This window comes from Mytilus edulis, chromosome 6, assembly GCF_963676685.1.
Source record: "Mytilus edulis chromosome 6, xbMytEdul2.2, whole genome shotgun sequence".
NCBI lineage: Eukaryota > Metazoa > Mollusca > Bivalvia > Mytilida > Mytilidae > Mytilus > Mytilus edulis.
The window spans coordinates 36,134,073-36,148,953 of NC_092349.1; the positions used below are offsets into that span (position 1 = coordinate 36,134,073).

Sequence of the window (14,881 nt, forward strand, 5' to 3'; positions counted from 1 at the left end):
AACTACTGGGCCAAATTAATCCAAACTTGGCCACAATCATCTTTGGGGTATTTAGTTTAAAAAATGTGTGGCGTGACCTGGTCAACCAACCAAGATGGCCGCCACCGCTAAAAATAGAACATAGGGGTAAAATGCAGTTTTTGGCTTATAACTCAAAAACCAAAGCATTTTGAGGAAATCTGACAGGGATAAAAATGTTTATCAGGTCAAGATCTATCTGCCCTGAAATTTTCAGATGAATCGGTCAATCGGTTGTTGGGTTGCTGCCCCTGAATTGGTAATTTTGAGGAAATTTTGCTGTTTTTGGTTATTATCTTGAATATTATTATAGATAGAGATAAATTGTAAACAGCAATAATGTTCAGCAAAGTAAGATCTACAAATAAGTCAACATGACCAAAATGGTCAGTTGACCCGTTTAGGAGTTATTGCCCTTTATAGTCAATTTTTAACCATTTTTCGTAAATTAAAGTAATCCTTTACAAAAATCTTCTCCTCTGCAACTACTGGGCCAAATTAATCCAAACTTGGCCACAATCATCTTTGGGGTATATAGTTTAAAAAATGTGTGGCGTGACCTGGTCAACCAACCAAGATGGCCGCCACCGCTAAAAATAGAACATAGGGGTAAAATGCAGTTTTTGGCTTATAACTCAAAAACCAAAGCATTTTGAGGAAATCTGACATGGGATAAAAATGTTTATCAGGTCAAGATCTATCTGCCCTGAAATTTTCAGATGAATCGGTCAATCGGTTGTTGGGTTGCTGCCCCTGAATTGGTAATTTTGAGGAAATTTTGCTGTTTTTGGTTATTATCTTGAATATTATTATAGATAGAGATAAACTGTAAACAGCAATAATGTTCAACAAAGTAAGATCTACAAATAAGTCAACATGACCAAAATGGTCAGTTGACCCGTTTAGGAGTTATTGCCCTTTATAGTCAATTTTTAACCATTTTTCGTAAATTAAAGTAATCTTTTACAAAAATCTTCTCCTCTGAAACTACTGGGCCAAATTAATCCAAACTTGGCCACAATCATCTTTGGGGTATCTAGTTTAAAAAATGTGTGGCGTGACCTGGTCAACCAACCAAGATGGCCGCCACCGCTAAAAATAGAACATAGGGGTAAAATGCAGTTTTTGGCTTATAACTCAAAAACCAAAGCATTTTGAGGAAATCTGACATGGGATAAAAATGTTTATCAGGTCAAGATCTATCTGCCCTGAAATTTTCAGATGAATCGGTCAATCGGTTGTTAAAAGAGGGACGAAAGATACCAAAGGGACAGTCAAACTCATAAATCTAAAACAAACTGACAACGCCATGGCTAAAAATAAAAAAGTTGCTGCCCCTGAATTGGTAATTTTGAGGAAATTTTGCTGTTTTTGGTTATTATCTTGAATATTATTATAGATAGAGATAAATTGTAAACAGCAATAATGTTCAGCAAAGTGAGATCTACAAATAAGTCAATAAAATCAACGGTACTAATTTTGTTGCACCAGATGCGCATTTCGACAAAATATGTCTCTTCAGTGATGCTTGTGGCCAAAATATCCAAAGCTTATATAAAAGATGAAGAGCTATAATCCAAAAGGTCCAAAAAGTATAGTCAAAGTCGTGAAAGGAATCAGAGCTTTGCATGAGGGAGATACATTCCTTAATTTATAATAATTTCTAATATTTTGGAACAGCAAATTTAAATAACACAAAAAATCCGTATTTTCATGCCAGTACCGAAGTACTGGCTACTGGGCTGGTGATACCCTCGGGGACTAATAGTCCACCAGCAGAGGCATCGACCCAGTGGTAGTAATAAAATCAACGGTACTAATTTTGTTGCACAACATGACCAAAATGGTCAGTTGACCCGTTTAGGAGTTATTGCCCTTTATAGTCAATTTTTAACCATTTTTCGTAAATTAAAGTAATCCTTTACAAAAATCTTCTCCTCTGCAACTACTGGGCCAAATTAATCCAAACTTGGCCACAATCATCTTTGGGATATCTAGTTTAAAAAATGTGTGGCGTGACCTGGTCAACCAACCAAGATGGCCGCCACGGCTAAAAATAGAACAAAGGGGTAAAATGCAGTTTTTGGCTTATAACTCAAAAACCAAAGCATTTTGAGGAAATCTGACATGGGATAAAAATGTTTATCAGGTCAAGATCTATCTGCCCTGAAATTTTCAGATGAATCGGTGAATCGGTTGTTAAGTTGCTGCCCCTGAATTGGTAATTTTGAGGAAATTTTGCTGTTTTTGGTTATTATCTTGAATATTATTATAGATAGAGATAAATTGTAAACAGCAATAATGTTTAGCAAAGTAAGATCTACAAATAAGTCAACATGACCAAAATGGTCAGTTGACCCGTTTAGGAGTTATTGCCATTATAGTCAATTTTTAACCATTTTTCGTAAATTAAAGTAATCTTTTACAAAAATCTTCTCCTCTGAAACTACTGGGCCAAATTAATCCAAACTTGGCCACAATCATCTTTGGGGTTTCTAGTTTAAAAAATGTGTGGCGTGACCTGGTCAACCAACCAAGATGGCCGCCACCGCTAAAAATAGAACATAGGGGTAAAATGCAGTTTTTGGCTTATAACTCAAAAACCAAAGCATTTTGAGGAAATCTGACAGGGATAAAAATGTTTATCAGGTCAAGATCTATCTGCCCTGAAATTTTCAGATGAATCGGTCAATCGGTTGTTGGGTTGCTGCCCCTGAATTGGTAATTTTGAGGAAATTTTGCTGTTTTTGGTTATTATCTTGAATATTATTATAGATAGAGATAAACTGTAAACAGCAATAATGTTCAACAAAGTAAGATCTACAAATAAGTCAACATGACCAAAATGGTCAGTTGACCCGTTTAGGAGTTATTGCCCTTTATAGTCAATTTTTAACCATTTTTCGTAAATTAAAGTAATCTTTTACAAAAATCTTCTCCTCTGAAACTACTGGGCCAAATTAATCCAAACTTGGCCACAATCATCTTTGGGGTATCTAGTTTAAAAAATGTGTGGCGTGACCTGGTCAACCAACCAAGATGGCCGCCACCGCTAAAAATAGAACATAGGTGTAAAATGCAGTTTTTGGCTTATAACTCAAAAACCAAAGCATTTTGAGGAAATCTGACAGGGATAAAAATGTTTATCAGGTCAAGATCTATCTGCCCTGAAATTTTCAGATGAATCGGTCAATCGGTTGTTGGGTTGCTGCCCTTGAATTGGTAATTTTGAGGAAATTTTGCTGTTTTTGGTTATTATCTTGAATATTATTATAGATAGAGATAAATTGTAAACAGCAATAATGTTCAGCAAAGTAAGATCTACAAATAAGTCAACATTACCAAAATGGTCAGTTGACCCGTTTAGGAGTTATTGCCCTTTATAGTCAATTTTTAACCATTTTTCGTAAATTAAAGTAATCCTTTACAAAAATCTTCTCCTCTGCAACTACTGGGCCAAATTAATCCAAACTTGGCCACAATCATCTTTGGGGTATCTAGTTTAAAAAATGTGTGGCGTGACCTGGTCAACCAACCAAGATGGCCGCCACCGCTAAAAATAGAACATAGGGGTAAAATGCAGTTTTTGGCTTATAACTCAAAAACCAAAGCATTTTGAGGAAATCTGACATGGGATAAAAATGTTTATCAGGTCAAGATCTATCTGCCCTGAAATTTTCAGATGAATCGGTCAATCGGTTGTTGGGTTGCTGCCCCTGAATTGGTAATTTTGAGGAAATTTTGTGTTTTTGGTTATTATCTTGAATATTATTATAGATAGAGATAAATTGTAAACAGCAATAATGTTCAGCAAAGTAAGATCTACAAATAAGTCAACATGACCAAAATGGTCAGTTGACCCGTTTAGGAGTTATTGCCCTTTATAGTCAATTTTTAACCATTTTTCGTAAATTAAAGTAATCCTTTACAAAAATCTTCTCCTCTGCAACTACTGGGCCAAATTAATCCAAACTTGGCCACAATCATCTTTGGGGGATCTAGTTTAAAAAATGTGTGGCGTGACCTGGTCAACCAACCAAGATGGCCGCCACCGCTAAAAATAGAAAATAGGGGTAAAATGCAGTTTTTGGCTTATAACTCAAAAACCAAAGCATTTTGAGGAAATCTGACAGGGATAAAAATGTTTTCAGGTCAAGATCTATCTGCCCTGAAATTTTCAGATGAATCGGTCAATCGGTTGTTGGGTTGCTGCCCCTGAATTGGTAATTTTGAGGAAATTTTGCTGTTTTTGGTTATTATCTTGAATATTATTATAGATAGAGATAAACTGTAAACAGCAATAATGTTCAGCAAAGTAAGATCTACAAATAAGTCAACATGACCAAAATGGTCAGTTGACCCCTTTAGGAGTTATTGCCCTTTATAGTCAATCTTTAACCATTGTTCATAAATCTAAGTAATCTTTTACAAAATCTCCACTGAAACTACTAGGCCACAATCATCTTTGGGGTATCTAGTTTGAAAAATGTGTCCGATGACCTGGCCATTCAACCAAGATGGCCGCCACGGCTAAAAATAGAACATAGGGGTAAACTTATAACTATGAAACCAAAACATCTAGAGCAAATCTGACAAGAAGTTAAATTGTTAATCAAGTCAATATCTATCTGCCCTGATTTTTTCAGATGAATTGGACAACTGGTTGTTGGGTTGCTGCCCTCCAATTGGTAATTTTTATAGAAATTTTGCCGTTTTTGGTTATCTTGAATACTATTATAGATAGCGATAAACTGTAAACAGCAATAATGTTCAGCAAAGTAAGATCTACAAATAAGTCAACATGACCTAAATGGTCAATTGACCCCTTAAGGAGTTATTGCCCTTTATAGTCAATTTTTAACAATTTTCATTAATTTGGTAAATTTATGTAAATTTTTACCAAATATAGTTCTCTGTTACTAATGGGCAAAGTTCATTATAGATATAATTGTAAGAAGCAAAATCGTTCAGTAAAGTAAGAACTTCAAACACATCACCATCACCAAAATACAATTTTGTCATGAATCCATTTGTGTCCTTTGTTTAATATGCACATAGACCAAGGTGAGCGACACAGGCTCTTTAGAGCCTCTAGTTTCTTTAACTTTTTCACTTCAACCTGGATTTTTATAAAACTCTTCAGCTATCTCAATTATACTTTGATCATAGAGAATGACAAGTTGTTTTGTAGTTTGATTTATTGCTGCCGATTACGAGTATTTAATTAACAGGTAAAAAAGCTAGAGTATCCTGAATTCAGATAGTCAACTTTTAATTTGTTTATTACTTTTCCTAATTAACTTGGATTTTCAAAAAAAGAACTATACATCTATCTCACTTGTTTTTTATACTTGTAATTATATTTGTTATTCTCATCGGATTTTGTCTAATGCTTAGTCCGTTTCTGTGTATGTTACATTTTAATGTTGTGTCGTTGTTCTTCTCTTATATTTAATGCGTTTCCCTCAGTTTTAGATTGTTACCCCAATTTTGTTTTTTGTCCATAGATTTACGAGTTTTGAACAGCGGTATACTACTGTTGCCTTTATTTATCCATCTTACTGAGTGCTATGGTGCTATGTTGTTTGGCATATTGCTGTCATATTTATGCGCATCTGGTGCAGAAAAATTGGTACCGTAAATGCTATTAAGGGTTTAATTCATCAAGGTAAAAAAAGCTAGAATTTGCAGTTCAGAGTAAATTCAGATAGTCATCTTTAAATTTTTTGATAACTATTTCAAAGCAACTTGGATTTTCATTAAAACCTACAGCTGTCTTCATTATATAAATAATTAAAATAAAAACAGTTTATTAGGTAATTTGGCAAATTGTTGTCTAATTTAAACATTTAGATGATAGGTATCTATCTGAATTTAGTCAAGACTGAAAAATTTAGCCTTTTTTTAACTTCTAACTCAGTGCTTAAATTTGACAGCAATACACCAAAATACAAAACAATTTGGTATTTTTTTTAAAGATAAAAATATAATGACAGATAGCTAAAACGTTTTATGAAAATCCAAGCTGATATGAAAAAGTTATAAAATTTTAGAAATGACACCTTTGTTTTTAATATAATCATGATAATAGAAATTTCATAGCAGTCCTTGATGACCCTATAAAAATGGAAATGAGTTCCAAAGTTACAGTAAAAATTTATTTTATTCAAAATTAAAGACATTGCATCTTTTTTTTATTCAGGTTAAACGAAAGCCCGACTTTTCTTAAACTCGTGTATTACTTATCTAGTGAATACAAAAGTTCTTGCGATTTAAGTTAAACAGGATGTTCCAAATTTGAATGAATGTTATTTAGAATTCAATGTTCTCTGACCAGGTGTAAAGCAGGAGGTATTGCTTATACTTCAGCACTAATCATAAGAACATTTTTTCTTAATTTATTGAATGTTTTATCTCTATTTGATATATATTATATATATACTATAGTCCAAATTATAATAATATATATATTTCTAATATAAGAGTAATTACACAATTTTAGTGAATATGTTGGCTGTTGTTACCTCATTAAAAAAATCATTATATAATATTGTATGTAACCATGCAACCAATGTAGTTTTATTTAGGAATTTAGGAAAATTAATTTTACAATAAAATTAAAGAGTACTATTTGAACTTAGTCTGAACTGTAAATTGTAGCTTGTTTATAACCTCGATTAAATTAATCCCTAAATTTGACAGCAACACATCAAACTGCATAACGACCTGGGGATTCAGTAAGATCAATATATAACTGAGATAGCTGTATATTCATGATATTTGGATGCAAATCCATGTTGATTTGAACAATTATAAAAAAAAATAAAGTGTACTCACTGAATTTAATCCGAACAGCAAATCTAGCTTTTATTATCTTTGTTCCTTAAATTTGACAGCAATACACCGAACTATATAACGACCTTGGATTCATTAATATCAATATGTAATTGAGATAGCTGTATAGTTTGATGAAAATCCAGGTTAATTTGAAAAAGTTAAAAAAAAATATTGAAGTGTACTATCTATTTGCAAAACAAATTATGTATAGCCTAACAAGAATACACCTTTTTTTATGCATAAGCATCTTATTTGATGTAGACCATGGACAAGAAGAATACCTTTACACGATCATTCAAAAGTGTGTTGTCGATTTAGAATTCGAATTATGTCAGGCTTAAGCATATGTATGTTTTATTATTCTAAGATCATATTATCTTATTAGGCAGGATTTACCTGATATCATCCTTTTTGTTGGTGGGCTTCGTGTTGCGCAGTCATTTGTTTTCTTAGTTTTGTTTTGTGAACTATTGTTAATCTTTTTGATCTATTTCCTTTTAAGCTTTCTCTTCTCTTTTAAGAGTAATCGATATCCGTTGATTATTTTCTGCATTAGATTTGAAATTTGAAGTTGTCTAATGTTCAACTTCCTTAGTTTTTGTATCACTTATTGATAAAAAAAAATAGAATTAAAATAGATTGTAATAAATATTGCTTAGGTTCCATAGTAATTAAGTCGCTTGGTGTTTTGTTATTTTTTAAAGTTTTTTTTTGTAGTTGATGGTGCAATACATTCTTACCATGCAATACGGGATATCTCGTTATGAGTAATGTCGCAAGAGAAATGTTTTTTCCATTTTGTTGTTGTTGTTGTTGTTGTTGATATTTGTAGTTACATATGCAGATTTTTTTTTAATCAATAGCAGATATTCCTTTTTATATTTAACGAAAAATACAAGTTAAGGAAATGTGTTATCATTTTGATTAATGTTAACGTCCCTTCACTGAAAACATTAGTTGGTAAGTGAAAAAGAGGCGGAAAGTTCCATTTGAATGAGTAGAAAAGACACTCACAAACGCAACAGGTTAAAACAAAAGACTAAGAAAGACAAACAAATCAACAAAACACTCCATTGAAATTTAAGACTGAGAAATTAATCAATATGCAAAAAACTAGACTTTTTAATTCTTTATTAATGCACAAATTACACCCATAAGAGGGCCAAAGGCATGACAATTACATGTAATAACAACAATATGATGACGACATTAAAATTTACATCAAAAATAAAAATAATTCAAAACATTGAACACAACAAATGACCTCAAGTGCCCCCTGTCCTCAGTTCCCTAGACTGTTTAATAAAGGAGCCTAAAGATTTCACTTGCTGACTTGTGGTTGGCTTTAGTATATACTCATTTTATTATAAGAAAAATATTTGTATTGGCTTTTCAAATCATTAAAAAAAAAACATGTCTTAAATCATCATTAATTTTATATATTAGAAAGAAATGGGATTCATCATCCAGAACTTTGAACTTATTACAAAGTCTTTGAGGGCGTGGAATATTTCTATATCTTCCAGTTTCAATAGCGAGGGAATTATCACTTATTCTGAATTTGCATATTACTTTTTTTGTATCAAGATTAGGGTATGTTAAATAAAATTCTCGTTTATATTCAGTTTTTATATGGGAATCGTTCATTACAGTTTTGTATCTGAATTGTTAAACTAAATTACCCATCACTAGAAATGAAATCAGGAAAAAGAAAATAGAATCGATCAGTAAAAAAACGATTTTGTTGGCTTTTCATGCACATACATATATGACACATGAAAGAAAGTATGGTTAAACTCTGAACACCTTTTTGTTACAGGTCGGATCACAAGGCGGTACTTTCAACGCAGATATAAAAAGTAGTAAAATCGGAACATTAACATTGGAAGCAGGAACTGTCCTCGCATTTCAGTGTCTAGGAATTGATGTAGATAAAACTGATTGGAAAGTCAAGCTCAATTATGTGAGAAGAATGGATTGTAAGAATATTTATCATATTTAAATGTTGTGTGCATATTTAAATGTTGTTTGGCAAAATTTTTAGGAATTTTGGTCCTCAATGCTCTTCAACTTCGTACTTTATTTGGCATTTTTTCAACTTTTTTTGGATTCGAGCGTCACTGATGAGTCTTTTGTAGACGAAACACGCGTCTGGTGTAAATACAAAATTTAGTCCTGGTATCTATAATGAGTTTATTCATTGGTATAAATATATATTATATGTTTTTCTTTTTTCTAAATAGTCATTCAGCAAAATAGATTAATACAAAAACATCAAGTCATTGCAAATTGGACTTTAAACATCAACAAAAGCAATTATCATATTCTTTTGTGATATAATAACAGTCAAATGCCTTACTCCGTCCTCGTATCTATAATAAACAAAAACGTAGGAACACAAAAATGGAATCCCAACAAATTAATATTATATAATTATATAATATAAAAAAACGATCGAATACCTCGAATTACCTCATTGGAAAAAACCTGTTAAGACAAATGAGGATATATGATAGTCCGCAAGGGTGAGGGTAATTACCAGGTTAAGTATTAGTTCATGTATCATAGACAGTATTAAGTTATATGTACAAACAATGTCAAGAATACTGAGAAAGACTTGGTATGTGGCAATATCTAGCTCTTGACATTTTAAACTTGCTAAATTTTTTTATGGTTATCAATTTTTCGAAAACTTTGTTATTTTAATTGATAAAAGACAATAATAGTATTTACTTACGTCACTATGAGGTTATCCGAATGTCCAAACTGACATAAGAAGGGTATAACTAAAATCTATATCTGGCCCCTGTTAAAAAAAATTTTACAGTCCTACCTTGGATTATTATACTACAATAGTACTACGTCCTACTAAGTCATAATGATTGTATTGAAGTGTGACATAAGTTACATCTGAATGCAAAAAGTCAGTTGTATTAAAATCGTTATGATGTCGTAAACATATTTTATCTTATTGCCCGTGTTGGCTTGTGTCGAAGAGTATAGTTAATGAACATTGACAAGGATGAATAAGATCAATTGCATCATCATCTAACTAAATCTTTCAAAACTGTGGAAACCTTGACATTTATGGGATACTTTTTTTATTGATTTCGTTGGTATTTTGGTCAACCACGAAATCAAATATCCGTGAAGAAAGAAAAGTTCCTCGATCTAAGAAGATAAACTGGTACCGATGAAATAAATGAATCCACAGTATTCGTAAAGACTAGGATTTTTGTATTCCCTTAAAAACAATAGTCTCAAGATTTATATTTTAAGTTTCTGCATTAATATGAATATTTTAGAAAGGAGTGACACTTGTAAAAAATAACTAAATCTTGCATAAGAGACTCTCGTCTAAAAAAACAAAATGAAAACAGAAATCTACAAAATCCGGCAAACATAGAAACATTTAATTTCGATATTTTTTAAAGTTGATTTTTTTCGTAATTTCTTTTTGGTGACAAAATGCCATTCTTTGTTTTTTTGTTCTCTAGTTCTCTATCACGATAAGTTTCTCATTGTGTCAATCTTGCTTACCACACTTTTTATAAACATCAGTCATATCTTAATATTATATTTCGGTAAAAGGTAAGGGGAAGTTCGCACTTAACAAAAGTCCAAAGCGTTTTAAAAACCATATTGATATTTTTTGTATTCAACGGATAATTCAATTAAGGGATAAAAGGCCTCGAAAAATACATTATTGGTACGCTCACTGAGATTATCTCGTCTTAGATATGAATGATTATTGAATTGCCGATATTGAAAACTTAAGATAATTAGCATTCAAGTTTTTAAGAGCGGGTGATAATTATGAACGGAAAAGTGTCCGAGCGCAGTGCCACCTACTTTCTTGTTTTTTAACCATCTAAAAATAGAACTTAAATTGTAAAGACAAACAACATTTAATAACAGTAGAAATTGTATTATAAATATAGATGCTTGCTATGGGAAGCAAAGGCGTGGACTTGGTGCAATACAATATATTGAGGCAAATGAAGCTGATGAAGAGGCAAATGACGATGACGAAAGTTATAGTAATTCAGTCGAATCATTCAAGGATATATTCAATATGCTTATTGCCACGGAAGACGATATAAAAAAACTTAAAACTGCAGTTGGCTTCGTCAGGAACAGCTCAAGTGATATAGAAGCTCTTTTAGATCTGGTACATACTAAACAGTTGTTATAGTTGTTTCTTATAGTAGTCTGAGTATAGCAATACCAGCATTTTAAATCTGCAAATGTTCATAGTAAATGGGTTATGATAAAAGGTTGATGATACTAGGAAAATGCCAATTCTATAACGGATAAAAACGTAACATTCAAGTTTCAACGTTCGTTTTTATCTAAACAACGGGTAATAGGCTTATTTCAGAAAATGAAATTGGTGTGCACTCCAAAATGGATCAATTAAAAAGCTTATTACAGTAATTAAAAAAGATATTTACCAAATTGGAAAAATCAAATAAAACTCTTCTACAGGCTTTCGGAGTTTACAGGTCTTTCAACATGATTTGGCTTTTCAATTCAATGTATTCGAGCGTCACTTGTATTTCATAATTTGTTGACGAAACGCGCGTCTATTAAACATATTACATATTAAACAAAGATTGACTAAGGTGAAAGAACAAAAGACTTTGAGGGAACTGGTATGCTTGATCAATGTGAACGGTTCTCGTCTTATTGTGCAGATTTGTTTTGTTTATGACAACTTAGGCCAATAACAGTTAATGTAAGGATGGGTTATGGACGTCCAAAAACAACGAGGATATTGTTTATAAAAAAAATGTAATATGATCCAACCGTGGTAATACATGACACAAACCATGGAAGTAATATTTCAATAGTACTTCCATGCACAAACATACAGTAAAGTTCAAACATGTCATGATGCAATTTATGGCAGTTTTTAAAAAGATTGACCCAACTTTACGATTACACATTACATTGTAAGCAGCAACCTTCCGATTAAAACATATTGATCGGAAATTAATATGAATAGCCTTTATCTGTATTTTTTTATTTATGAAATCCAACAGTTAACCTGAATTTTACGAGACATATTGGTTTTGTTTTATCAGAAGGGACCAAATGAAAAGAAATATAGAACCTGCCCGATGGCTTTTACTAGATACTATTCTAAAGAACTTACATTTTCGATAAAAAAAAAATGTGGAAGAGACAATTTTTATTAGCACTGATACCATAAGTAAACGTTTCTGAAACATATACCTTTGAAAAATTTACAAAACTCAGGAATACATTTGTTGCAGATATTATAATGATAATTAGTAAAAGACATTTAACGTGGTACCTATAACACTTGCACTAAAATTAATTTGGCTCGTTTGATTTTAATAAAATTTTGATGAAGTATTTACTTCGACCCTTTAACAAAAATATAAAAATTTCTAAAAATTAGAACCAACCGCTTTGTCAGAAAAATTACACTGGTTATAGAGCAGTTTGGCAAACACAAATTTTGATTATTGAGAAGCTTAATATTCCCCTTACAACACAATTTAATTGAAACGTGTAGCTAACTTTACAGAGTTATCTCCCTGTAGTGTTATGTACCATCTTGACATGTGTTTATAATTATGTTGTAAACATTTTGTTACAAATGAAGACTGAAATGTCGTACAATTTATATACACAGTTTGAAGATGACGATAGTGATGTAGAAGTATTCAGAAAGCATCTGCAAAACATTGATGAAGTATGGTCACTCTTAGAATTAATTGGTTATGAACTTCAGGTAAGAACTCGCAATATAAATAAGTTTTTCCAACATTCCTGTTGATATATAGCGTAAACATAGTTGCTAAATATTAATTCCCTTTGTATTAAATTTATAGTATGAGTTTTTAGGTTTTAAACCTAAACTGTGAATGTTGTTGATAAATATATACATGTGCAATCTAAATTTTGAAATACTTTGAATATTCCTGCTCCGTGCAAATATTGTAGATAAAATAACGTCATAAATATGTCAGTTGAAAAATATTTTTTTTTAATATTTTTGTGTTTGTCTACGAGTTCAATCATCAAAAACTGAATAGACAATCGTCTACCATAGACTGCGTATTCAACACAGAAAAAAGTTGTAAGATTTATAGCACTTCCGTACTATTTTACCTATGGCAGTACAGCTAGTGTTTACCCGCTGCATATACAGACAACTTGCAAACAATTTTATTCGGGTTTAGTTTTCTGTAATTAGTTAATACTTCAGTTTCGTTATGTATATCTCTTTTATATTCATTTGATAAAATGTACTGTTTGCAATAGCTTTAATTGTTCAAAATAATAAGGATGTTCTTATCCCAAGCATAAAAACATAGCCGTATTTGACACAGCCTTTTTCAACTTTTGATCTTCAGTGCTGTACAACTTTGTACTTTTTTTCACTTTCGATCTTTTATATCTGGGCGTCACTGGTGAGTTTTGTGTGGACGAGGCGCGTTTTTTGAGTATTGAATTTTAAACCTGATGCTTTTTGTTATCTTTTAATCATGTGTTTCTTTGTCTAATGTGTTCTCCTGTTTGTTTGTATTGTAGTCCTGTTATATTATGTTGTCATTTCAATGCTATATTTAACATTGCCATTAAAGTGCGAGGTTTGGCATGCCACAAAACCAGGTTCAACCCACCATTTTTTCCTTTAAAAATGTCCTGTACCAAGTCAGGAAGATGGCCATTGTTATATTATTGTTCGTTTCTGTGTGTGTTACATTTTAACGTGCGTCGTTTGTTTTCTCTTATTTTTGAGTGTAAATTCACATTGCGATAAGACGTGTCACGGTACTTGTCTATCCCAAATTCATGTATTTGGTTTTGATGTTATATTTGTTATTCTCGTGGGATTTTGTCTGATGCTTGGTCCGTTTCTGTGTGTGTTGCATTTCAGTGTTGTGTCGTTGTTCTCCTCTTATATTTAATGCATTTCCCTCGGTTTCAGTTTGTTACCCCAATTTTGTTTTTTGTCCATGGATTTATGAGTTTTGAACAGCGGTATACTAATGTTGCCTTTATTTAACCCCTACACAATAGTGTATGTGCATGTCCGAAAGTCTGGAGCCTGTAATTTGGTTGTCGTTTGTTGCTGTATTATTAAATGTATTCCGCTTTGCTTTGTAAATTGACCGGTCAGTTATTTTTCTTGCTCCAATTGCTTCACATTTATCAATTCAGAGCCTTTTTAAAGCTGCCCATGCGGTAAAAGTTTTGCTCGTTGTTGAATCTTGTACGGTTTAATATATGTTCTGTAATACAGTTTTGGATTTCAATTTAAGTATTGAAAGTAAATCACTCGTCTGTTGCTCTGTCTTTTTCTCGTCAAAGATTTACCATAAAAATGGTCCTTTAAAATAGATAAGTTAGATTTCAATAATAATACCCCCACTTTGAAAAAAGGGGGGTATACTGTTTTACCTCTGTCTGTCCGTCCGTCAGTCAGTCTGTCCCATGAAACTTTCGTCGCATTTTTCTCAGGAACTACAATACAAGGATTTCTGAAATTTGGTTTCAGGGTTTATCTAAGTCAGCTATACCGTGTGATGGGTTTTCAGATTGATCACTTGACAACTTCCTGTTTACCGAACACTTGTATGATTTTACACATGATAGCCAAGTTGAAAATTTTCGTCACATTTTTCTCAGGAACTACAATACAAGGATTTCTGAAATTTGGTTTCAGGATTTATAGTAGTAGAGAGAGTGACGTTTGAGGCACCCTAAAAACACAGGGCGCTAGGACGCTGACGTCATATGCGCATGCCTCGCCCCCAATATCATATATGGGCATATACTAGCCCTAATGACTTCAGTGGAAGTAAGGAAGATGAGTCATACCGAATGTACGCCGGCCATATTTGGTCATGACGCGGTGCGACCATGAATCATCAGGATGCAAGATCAGGGCATGACTCACTACATGATAATACCATGAGTCATACCGAATGCACGCCGGCCATATAGGAAACGAGGAAATTGAAGGGCTATATATCAAAACGGAAGC

The 14,881-nt window shown here is 32.4% G+C and overlaps 1 protein-coding gene across 1 annotated transcript in view; it reads left to right on the top strand.

Moving 5' to 3' along the window:
• The window catches only part of LOC139527593 (uncharacterized), a gene marked incomplete at its 3' end in the record, with an annotated part of 49,210 nt that extends 36,591 nt beyond the window's left edge, over positions 1–12,619 (top strand). The window contains 3 exon segments of the mRNA XM_071323123.1: positions 8,675–8,834; positions 10,797–11,026; positions 12,521–12,619. Coding sequence (XP_071179224.1) covers positions 8,675–8,834; positions 10,797–11,026; positions 12,521–12,619 — 489 coding nt within the window.
• Between the last annotated feature and the right edge of the window lie 2,262 nt (positions 12,620–14,881).